Source organism: Staurois parvus, unplaced genomic scaffold (genome assembly GCF_062004578.1).
Source record: "Staurois parvus isolate SC_StPar_1 unplaced genomic scaffold, SC_StPar_1.0 ptg003273l, whole genome shotgun sequence".
Taxonomy (NCBI): domain Eukaryota; kingdom Metazoa; phylum Chordata; class Amphibia; order Anura; family Ranidae; genus Staurois; species Staurois parvus.
Genome location: NW_028321069.1, coordinates 56,914 through 68,406, shown reverse-complemented (window position 1 = coordinate 68,406; position 11,493 = coordinate 56,914). Strand labels below are relative to the sequence as shown.

General features: G+C 41.6%; 1 protein-coding gene across 1 annotated transcript in view; it reads left to right on the top strand.

Annotated features, from left to right (window-relative positions):
* Positions 1 to 4,007: 4,007 nt before the first annotated feature.
* LOC149428386 (fibroblast growth factor receptor 3-like) overlaps positions 4,008 to 11,493 on the top strand; it is a gene marked incomplete at its 3' end in the record, with an annotated part of 57,042 nt that continues 49,556 nt past the window's right edge. The window contains exon 1 of the mRNA XM_089667475.1: positions 4,008 to 4,290. Coding sequence (XP_089523601.1) covers positions 4,008 to 4,290 — 283 coding nt within the window. The remainder of the gene's footprint in view (positions 4,291 to 11,493) is intronic.

Sequence of the window (11,493 nt, the reverse complement as noted above, 5' to 3'; positions counted from 1 at the left end):
GTAGCCCATGGGACTTTCTAAACAAGTGGCCAGTTTTACTGTCTTTCAGTCTTTAGGGGATCTAGGCTGTGGCCTGTGGGAGTAAAAAAATGCCCCATCATTGCTTTTTGCAGGAGGAATGAACCCTTGATGGTGTCAGTGGGAGGAATGATGCCCCATCTATGGCATCAGAAATAGTGTCCAAAGAGCTGCTGTTTGGAGAGCACTGATCTAGCCCTTTCTTGTCCTTGGTCTGCCTCTTGCATTCATTAGATTTCAGTTTATGGAGGATCAACATTAAATGTGGGTGTTACTTAGGGTGGTCTGTATTTAAAACTGCCTGCCTCAAAATGTCTTTTTCTCCAGACTTGCATCCCCTCATAAAGGCATGTTAATATTTGCAGAACTCCTCTCAAGAGTCAACCCTCTGCTTGCATTGGAGCTGAGGACTCTTGAGTACCTAGGCAAGGTGCTGTGATGTTTGCAGTAAGCTATATACTGCAGCCCCTCCCACCAGCCATGATCTGTGTGCATTGCATTCAGAAGCACAGAGACTCAAGGACGATGTCTCTGGGTATAAAATAAGGTACATCAGGAAAATGGAAATGTTTCATTTAAAGTATACCTAAAGGCAAAACGTTTTTTTCTTTTGAGTGGAGAGGGATTAGAACCACTGTCAGTTTTTATTACTGTCTGTTCCCCCTTTACAGGGATTCACCCTATTTGTCCTATTTTACCATTATCCTTGAAAGTGAAAGTAAAAAAAAATCCCAAATTTTGGGTTGTCCCCAGAAAAGTAGTAGAGGGGAAATCTTCCAATGGAGACACTAGTTATTATGTCCTGAGGGGCTCCAAGGAATTCCCTATTTTGCAGGGATTTCCTCTGATTTACTGTTTGGCTATGGAACAGGAAGTGAAGGGAAATCTCCTCAATGGACACATATGGGGGAAAGAAAAATCTGATAAGGTTTTTAACCTTCCTTTGCTGTATCCAAAATGGGAAGAAAAAAGTTTTGCCTATAGTTCTACTTGTAAAATGTATTGGCATGTAGATGGGAGGAATGAACCAGGCAAAATATAAGCAGATTTAACCTCAGCTCTAAATGTGATTGTTCTTACACTAATACCCATTCTCCATTTCCAAGGGCGCACTGCCGATTATAACATAATGTCATTTCTATGGAGTAATTGTAGCAAAAGTATGACACAAGGCTTTTATTAAGTGGCTCATACCTGTAGCTATGGGCCACGGGCTTAGAACGAGGTGCAGAATTCTTTCTAGATGTTCGGAGTAGTCTTGGCTCTTTCTCTTCATTTTTGTCCTGTCAGGATGAAAAGAAAATTGGGCATTTAGCAGTGAAAAACTGTTTATCACCCGCATAATTATCCTGACAAGGCTGATCCTAAGGGGTGTTATGCTGACAAGGCCTTCTGGGCAGGTTTGCAGCGTTGGAATTGTCTAAATATCGTGTCCTGACAGAAGCCTTTGACAGGAAGCAGAAGCCGGAGCATAAATCTCGCTTGCATTTTGCAGCTTTGCTGTTTATTTTGAGTTTTCAAATTGCTCTAACGTTCATTTTAATGGCAAGGTCAGAAATTCCGCTAAAATAACCCACCAGGGCCTTGTGTAAATAACCTAAAAATTGGTTTAGTATTTCCTCTGGTTTTCAGGACTCTTTCTTGACTTTGGTAAGGTAGTGACGTAAAGGTTTTTTTTTTCTTTTATGCATGCCGTAAAATAATTTTGAATTATATATGTAAATTGAAGTGTTTAATAGTTTTGCCATTGACAATAACTTGAAAAGGGACCCCCCCTCCTTTCAAACTAAGAAACTTAATTAAAATGAAGCATGTGTTTTGACTAAAGCTTTGAAGCAGCTTGCTTGCCAAGTTTGAGTTTTAAGCTGAGAGGCATGTGGTGCTGCGCCTGTAGGCTTTTCTGAGTCCGGGGATCATACTATGAGACCGACCTCTGTGGAATTTCTGAGTGTAATTCTTTCATAGTGGAGATGTGGCAGGGACAGGCCGTGAAGACCCAAAAATTAATCACTATGGGTGCTGAAGAACAGGTCCCCCCCCCCCCCCCCCTTTTTTTTTTTTTTTTTTTTTTTTTTTTTTATTCCTAAACACCGTCACTTTTTTTTTTTTTCCTAAACACCTTCGCTTCATTTAGTAACATCCTGGCAAACCAAATGTAACCTCCTCCATTTTTTTTTTCCCCTTTCTCTTGCTATTATTGGAGAGCTGTACCGGAGTAGTATAGCTCGCTCAACAATTATTTGCATACAAGGATGGGATCATGTAAGCTGTGAATGCTTTGTAGGCTATACACAAGGTTCTTACTAAAGTTAAATACGCAATTATATAATTAAAAATTTATATTTTATACACAGTTACATTGGTCCAGCTTGGACCAATGTAACTATGTATATGTCATACCTGGCTGATGCCCCTGGTAGCTGGAAGTCACTGAAGTAGACACCGCTACTCCATGATCACTTGCATCCATGCGGCTTCCCTACTGCATTGTCAACACAGGAGGTCGGCTGCTCCACATGGACGCCGGTCAGAAAATGTTTTGCATTCTCTGAGATGCGCCCATTCCAAGCAGCCAACCTCCTGTGTTCACATTGCATCAGGCTGGCTGCTCAGCATGGGACCTGGAAGCAAATAGAGATCACTGTAATAGCATTGTCTACTTCAGTGATTTCCAGTTTTCGGAGGGCACCCCATCAATGTCCACCTGGCATTGGGACCACAGGAGATCATCAGAAGAAAAGCATCCAGTTTTATCAGAAATCTAAATCGTGTTGTGGCCCCAATGCATGTTGACAAATTAAAAAATTGTTAATAAAGAAGTTCACTTTCCTAAGAGAAAGTAGCAGCCTCTCTGTGGGCTTGGTTGTAGGGGTTGAGTATCAGAGGTGATCCAGATGCTTCAGATTTTTTTTTTTTTTTTTTTTTTTTTTTAATGCTGATTTATAGGTGGCTTACTAATGTGCCCATTTGCCCGCATATCCTTAAAGGATAAGTGTGGGCTTGATAAAAAAAATAAACCTACATACTTGCCTCCCTGCTGCAGCATCGGTCCCCCACTGACTAAGCCCTAGAACTGAGCACTCATGTGGCCCCTGATTGCTCAGTTCTCAAGTCCACTCTGAGTAGAGAGCAGTGACTGCCAGTCACTGCTGTGTGTTCTGCCCCTCCAGAACCCACTAAAATGCTGGGCTGGGGATTGGATATGAGCAGTTGGCTAAAAGGCACTGCCAGTTGCCAGTCAGGCATCTGGGTGGATCCCGACATTGTCTGGATCCTCCCAGAGCCTGGACCAGCTCTGTGATGTCAGCTGACAGCCGATTTTAACCCGCTGGTGGCTGATTGTGCGTCACATGTGAACACAAGTAAGTGCACTCCTGTGGACCCACAAGAGAAGTATGACCAAAAAAGCTTTGGCCATGTCTCTCTTTTAAGGGCTGTTGTACCCTAAAAGTCCTGGGGAATGCTCAATTTGTGTTGCATCCTAGTCTTAAGCCTCAGGAGGGCTAGAGTTTTCAAGTTCCTTCCAGTTCAAATTTAAGACTCTGGGCCTTCTGAATGTAGAAATGTGTATATAAAAAAGACATCCCTGGCATCACTTAATGTGTTTGGCTTGCTCCTTATTGATAGAAACCAGTATTACGTATAACTAGTTGGGATACCTTGTTAGCTCTGGGGTTGATTTACTAAAGACAAATAGACTGTGCACTTTGCAAACTGCAGTTGCCCCAGAGCTTGCTAAATGAGGTAAACTTTCATTTTGCAAAGAGTACCCAATCATGAGCAAGGGAAAATAAAAAAAAAAAATAAAAAAGCATTTATGCTTGCAGGTGATTGGATGATGAAAGTCAGCAGAACTTCTGTTCATTTACCAAGCTCTGTAGCAACTGTCCTTGCAGAGTGCAACTGTCTACTTGTCCCTTGATCCTCGTCATGTAGACATTTGTGCATGCCTGCAGACGCTGCATCTGATTAACTGTGTATTCTGATATATGTTTAATATTTTTGCAGATTACCTCACAGGAGAGCAGACCCCTCTTGATGAGCTCATGTACGGAGTTGGAGAAACCATCGAGCTGTCATGTAGTGTGGAGAACCCCCCTATGCCTATTTTATGGTTTAAGGATGGGATTGCCGTGAAGTCTAGCAACCAAACACACACAAGACAGAACCTGCTGAAGATCACCAATGTCTCTTATGATGACTCTGGGATTTATAGCTGTACATTGCTGCGTTCTGGAGAGATTCTGCGGAACTTTACTATCAAAGTAGCCGGTAAGCAAAGTAGCCTTTTATTTATTAAACAGAACATTCCCAGAAGATTACTAAAATCTGATGTTGGGATCAGAAGTATGTGTTATTCCCAGTAGTCATTCTAACATTAGTAGTTCTTGCTTGTTAGTCACTGATGATAGAATGGGCAGAGAAGGGGAAGACAACCCTTGGCTAGCCAATAATAGTTTGAGTAGCAGTGGGGTGTTCTTATCTTTATTGATTGTATTGCTTCCTATGCACTTGCAGATATCTCAAATCCCCCATCCATTCTGAACAAGCCACAGCACCTGCAGATGTCTTAATACCGGAACAGTGACTGCATCTGATTGGATGCTGCCATTATTTGGCTAACATTTTTCTATTTGGTTCCTTCAAGTTTTTTTTCTCTTTTAGTGAAGTAGAAGTAGTAGAGGTTTGCCAGGTTGGGTGGTACTGACAAGACCACCCATTGCTCAAATTTTGGCCAGGAGGTGGCTGAAATTTTAACAGCTTAAGGCTCCATTCACGCATGTGCGACTTGTCATGCAATTTTGGACATGGCAATTCGCAGCCCATTCTTTTCAATGGCATCCATTCGGTTCTGTGATCTTTAAATGTTACCTGCACTAATTTGATGCAACTTGGCTCCAGAGAGTGTACGGTCGCATCAAAGTTGCTCTCCAAAGTTGCACTGAAAATCTTGCGACTTTGTAGTCACACAAGTGTGAATGGAGCTTTAGAGTAACTGTTCATTTCAGGGACTTTGAAGTACAAAGGCAAGAATTTGTTAGGACTAATTTTGTGACACTTCTTCAAATGAGTGTTGACTTTGCAGGTTCTGTTATTGTTTTCATTGCCAATACACTATCCAATTAACTGATATTCTTCCTAGACCTATATATATGTATGTGTGTTTTAAAAAATATTTTGAATTGTGTTTAGCCAGTCCTGTCATTAACATAGTAATTCTTATGTTACATGTTGCAGTTTTTGTGCGACCATGAAAGTCCATCATCTCTGTTAACGGGAAGGAAACTCAAAAGTTTATGTGCACCTAAATTCCTTCTTTTGCAGCTCCCAGTGCCTGAAAGCATTTTAGATTAAAGAACAATGCAACAGGGCCCGATTAGAACTTGGTGCAAATCCCCGTTTTTGGATTAAGATAGTCTAAAACAGGGGTCTCCAAACTTTATAAACAAATTTATTATCCTTCAGGCCTTAGGGGGGCCACATTGTGGCCAACTGGAGAGCAAAATTTCCTTGCATAAGTGGGAGTAAACATTGTCACATTTGGTATTAGGGGTAGGAATAGTGCCCCGTTGTTGTCAGTGAGAGAATTGGTGCCCCATTGTTGTCAGTAGAATAGTGTCTCGTGCCAGTGAGAGAAATGGTGCACCAAGGGCCGGATAAAGGCACTCAAAAGCTGCAATTTGGAGACCACTGGTCTAAAATAAATATATATATATATATATATATATATAATTTTTTTTTTTTCTTTCAATTTAATAATAAATGTAGATTGAATACATAACTGTCGGCAGCACAGTGGCATAGGCAGCACAGTGGCTAAACGGTCAGCACTTCCACCTGGCAGTACTAGGGTCATTGGTTTGTATCCCAGCCACGGCACCTCCTGGGTACTCCTCTGGGTACTCCAGTTTCCTCCCACACTCCAAAGACATGCTGGTAGGTGAATTGGCTCCTGTCTAAATTGGCCCTAGTATGTGTATGTATGAATGTGAGATAGGGACCTTAGATTGTACGCCCCTTGAAGGTTAGGGACTGATGTGAATGTACTATATATATGTAAAGCGCTGCTTAAACTGATGGCGCTATATAAGTACCTGAAATAAATAAAATAAATAACTGGACTATAGATTTTTTTTTTTTTTCTGTGGCTATGCTTGGAGGACTTGATTCAAAATTGATTGGCTGCTTTTATATGTAATACATCAACCACAGCATGAAGATATATACAAATATGCACACACACCAATTTATATCTACTTTGTAATTATCAATTCCTACGTGATTTGACCTGTTAAGCGCTGAAACATAAATTTACGCTGTTCACAGCATTCCTAATCCTTAACACAGTGCGGACACCAGGATGCCATGAGGAGTTAATTATCATCACATAATTAGATGGCAATTAGCAGAGCGTGCAATTAATTATTAAATCCAGCTGGGTTAACTGGGGAATCAACCCAATCTTTGTTATGTGCATAGCGAAGGCTCACAAACTCTTCACCGGCTGAACTCCTTTCCCTAGCGTAAGTCACATGGAAACCTGGTGAGATGTAAGCCTGACCTCACTGCAAGTCTCTGTCTGTAGCCCAAATTAAAAGAAGCTGAAACAAAGGACTTGGGCTACCCCCCTTCTCTGCCACCTTCTTATACATCTGATCTTAATCACATCTTATTTGAAATTCCAGGAGACATTTGGAGGTCACATCAATTAAATAGTCAGGGAGGCATTTGGACTTTGGAGTGGTTTCCCCCCCTCGCCAAGTCCACCACCTACTTACTCTAGTAAAATAGTAACAGGAGAAGGGTCCCAAGAACTTCTTCTGAGCTCCTAAAATGTGTTTGTGTCTATAAAATTGCATTAAAATGCTTTAAAGATCAAGGGGGCAAGTTGTGGGGCTGGAATTGGGCAGCTGGTAGTACTTGGAATAGAAAACAGCTGTGGATTTGGAGAGGTGGTAAAGTGATAAAATGTTTTGATAGTGGGAAGAGTAATAATCTAGACGTTTTTAAAGGATCAAATCTCCTATTCTCTGCCCCTTTCCCTGATACCATGCTGAAGCACAAAGCCTGGAACTGAGTGTTTGTTGATTCTGATCCTGGTCAGTTTTTTTTTTTGGTGTTTTATTTTCTTTTAATTTTGAGAACTTTTTTGCCAGGAATTTCCTACAAAAAAATCCAAATCAACTCTTTAAAGAGGAGTTTATTTAGTTTAGCTTAAGAAGTATTGGATCGGTTCCTCTCCACCTCCAGATTGCTGACTCTAGTCACCAGACTTTTGCAGCGTTTTTAAAAAATTTAAAGCTGAACTCCAGGAATTTTTTATGGGGCCCCTTTTCACCTCCCTGAGAACAATAGGGCCCCGTGCACACTTCAGCTCAAAAACACCAGTTTGACAGGATGTTTGAGGTTTTTTTTGTTTTTTTTTTAGCCTCTAAATACCCCTCCATTCACACATAGGTGTTTACCTGAGTTTAGAGGCAGAAAAAAAACATCACTTGCACATTCAAGAGAGGAGCATTTTTGGCAGAAAAAAATGCAAAACCAGTTAAATACACTTAAATGTGCCTAAGCAGTTGGTATGTTTTGGCACTTGAGTGTTTTGTTTTATTTCAATGGCCCTGATAAATATTCTGGCCGATAAAATTAATGCCCAAGCATTGACGCACCTAAATGCATTTCCAAGAACACAGCTTAGGCACGTTTTTGAAGATGCGTTTCTCCTGCCAGGAGAATAGCGTTTATAAAAGCCCCAGTGTGCATGAAGTGTAAAAGAGAACATTGGGGTTGCTTTCACTTTAAACAGTTCCTTTAGCCCAGCTTGGTTTAAACCAGTTGTTTTCATGGTAGAACGGGTTTGGTTGCTGGGGGTACAGGAAGACTGTAGTAGCTTGTGCTACATACTAGTAAGCTGTGCTGTCTTCCTGCATGGGTACAAGCGACTCTTCTGATTGGCCAAGGTGGAGATTGTGATGTCATCCTCCCACCTCTCCACCTTGGCCAATTAGGGGGAATTAACAACCTCTCCACCTTGGCCATTGGGGGGAAATTAACTATGCTTGCACAACTCTTCTAAACTTAAAAAATGGAGCCGATGACACTCCTAGTTAACAAAAGGATTGCAACCTGTTAGGAGCAATCCGTTCTCTGCCTGTGACACACATCACTGGGACCGGAGAGCTGGAGCTGCATGCTCTCATCTCACAGCCACCTCCTGTTCAGCTCAGAGCAGAGGGAGGAGAGTATGAGGGTTGAACCCTGCAGGCGCTGCTTTTGTGGTTTAATCACTACATGGGCAAAGAGGGATCTGAGAGGTCTGCTGACAGCTCACATCCTGTATAAGATGGTTACACCTGACTGGAATCTGCAGCAGTTTTCTATATGGGAAACTGCCGTATTCCCTCTGTTAATCAGGTGCAGACCTGCGGTAGTTTGCATTTCACGCTGAAATAGAAACTGGCACTGGTGGCGCAGATAGATCTTTGAGCCGGCCATACATGGATCGAAATTCAGCCAGTTCAGCAGGGACTGGCCAGATGTTGAATCCAGGGATTTCTCCATCAACACAGAGTGTGTTGATGGGGATATCGAGCTATTTTCTTTCACTCGTGATAGAGGGAAAGAAAATTGCGTAATTTATGGCCTGCTTTACAGTGTATGCCTAGATGAAAGAAAATTGCTCGATATCCCCATCAACGCACTCTGTGTTAATGGAGGAATCCCTGGATTCAACATTTGGCCAGTCTCTGCTGAACTGGCTGAATTTCGATCCATGTATGGCCATACATGGATCAAATTCAGCCAGTTCAGCAGGGACTGGCCAAATGAACTGAACTGAGTTGAAATGAAATGAGCTGAACTGGCTGAATTGTGATCCATGTATGGCCATGCATGGATTGAAATTCAGCCAGTTCAGCAGGGACTGGCCAAATGTTGGATCCAGGGATTCCTCTATCAACACAGAGTGTGTTGATGTGGACATTGAGCAATTTTCTTTCACCCGTGGTAGAGGGAAAGAAAATTGCATAATCTATGGCCTGCTTTAAAGTGTATGCCCAGCTTTAGACTCTGTGGGGGAGATTTACTATAACTGAAGAGTGCAAAATCTAGTGCAGCTCTGCATAGAAACCAATCCGCTTCCAGGTTTTATTGTGAAAGCTTAATTGAACAAGCTGAAGTTAGAAGCTGATTGGCCACCATGCACATCTGCACCAGATTCTGAGTGCACCAGTTTTAGTAAATCTCCCCCTGTGCGTCTGATTCGTTAAACCAAGACCAAAGAAACTTGGCCTAATAGGATCCAATCAGTCAAGTGTTTTGGAATCTTCACTGAACATTTAACTAGCAGCTGGCATCAAATGTGAAAACAGTCTCTGTGGTTTTTTTTGCTCTAACAGAGAAGCATTGGTGGACCTTTTCCACATTACTACATGGAGGGGTCCCAGATAGCTAGGGATTATTAGGTAATTAATAAGATCTCTCAAATGATTCCTGCAGACTGTTTCAATATTTAATTTTGCTCTTTTAAACTTGGTTATCTTTTCGTGAACGGTAACCATTTCCTGCTGTTAACTGACATATGAGTTTTCCAACCTTTCTGTGACTTATTGCACACTGCGAGACCTCACTTCCCTGTTCCTAAATGAATAATTTGTGATTAATGGTTTCACTACAAATATGCCATCTCTGCTGGGATAAATGACTTGTATTCACAGGGAAAAGAACTTTTCCCCAGATTTCTTTCCACCAAAAGTCCATTTTCTCATTTCCAAGCAAGCTGTGTTTTCCCTGCGTTGATGTTCGCCCCCTCTAGAGCTCTGTAGTGCAGACATACATTATGTATGGGGATAAAAGTGCTTCCAAGTGTTTCCTTCACATCCCCTGCCGCAGGAAGCTCGGTGAAATTACTAAGAGGCGTTGGAGATGATTCCGCACAATTACTTTTATAAAGATATCAGAATATTTAAGGTCGGCTATACAGCTATATTATTGTGCCAGCCGAGAGCTCTTTGAGTTCTTTTTCAGCATGGATCTGCTCTTCTTGAGCTTTTGATATGTTAAATACTCTTTTAAAGCATGGCTGCTTTTTTCACTTTTTTTTTCTTTTTTTTTTTTTTTTTGACAATTCACAAAAGAATTCTGAATGGCATCTTCCTTCAGGTACCACTGAACACTAGACGCTCACCCTCTTTGATTGCGATACGATCAGGAACATGTTAAAATCAGTAAATGAGTTGCTAATTCTGTACAGCAAACAGTGCGGATGTAAGACGCTGATCACGCAGGCACAGTTTAATCCTGAAGCCTGTAAACACAAAGTCTAGAAACGAACATCAGCATCCAACACACCATTTTAAACTCTAAACCCTACCAAAAAAAAGCAGCTTTCTGAAAACTGGTTCAGGTAGCTATGGAAAAAAACATTTCATAGTTATGTAGTAATACAAAAATTTGTATAGTTGAAATCTGAGCAGATAAAAGGGCTCTTTCACACTTGCTTTGTTCTCTGAAGAGCGATCTGTATTTGTATCGCTCTCCAGAGAGCATTTGACTTACAGCCACAATGCTTTGCAGCCGTGGCAGGACATATATGCCTGTTGCTTTCAGGGTGTACACGACCCATTCAAGTGAATGGGGCTGCTCTGCAAGGAGGTGATACGCTTCCTGCTTTAATCCCTCAAACCTCAAACTAGTGTGTTGCATCCTAATGCATTGAATGTGGTTGAGGGGCGCTTGCAGAGCGATCCCATTCACTTGAAGCATAAGGGTCAGGAGTGTAGTTCCTGCCTCCCCTGCAAAGTATTGTGACAGTGGCCTATGTATACCCCTGGTCTAAATAAGGAGTTATTAGAGGGGGCGTGCGGTAAAATGTGCCTCTACCGCAGGGTTTTACCACCCCTCAACCAAAAGACACCAAATCAATACAGCTCATATTAGATGATTAAATATATTTTATTATGCAAGCAGTGTAAGTACCTGAATTTTACTTGTTATCAACCACCTGATAACTGCCTCCTGTACAGCAGGGCTGGAGTGCAAGATGAAGGGGAAGCACAAGTAGCCCAATCATTTTATTTGCTGACAAGGAGAAAGCAGAGTGACAGACAGGTGCTTCTTCTCTTTTCACTGTTCATTCACAGTCTGGGGGGGGGGGGGGTCAGGGCCATGACAACCCAGGCTCAAAGGGAGTAGGTTGAATGATGCTGTCCGTCATTTAGCCTGGAAAACTAAAGAAATCAAGTGGCAGAAGAGAGTACTACAGCACATCTTTGAATTGAAGATGTTTATTGCAGCAAAAGCTACTTTTTTTTTTTTTTTTTTTTTTTCATAAGTAAATTGTTTTTGATTGGAGTTTTACTTTTTTTTTTAAACACAACTGCAATAAATTGTGGCAGATGTCCAAAGTGGTTTTACTTTTCCTCCGGGATTTGCTCTTTAATAGACATGATTGGGCTCTAGCATGCTTTTGTGGTAGAG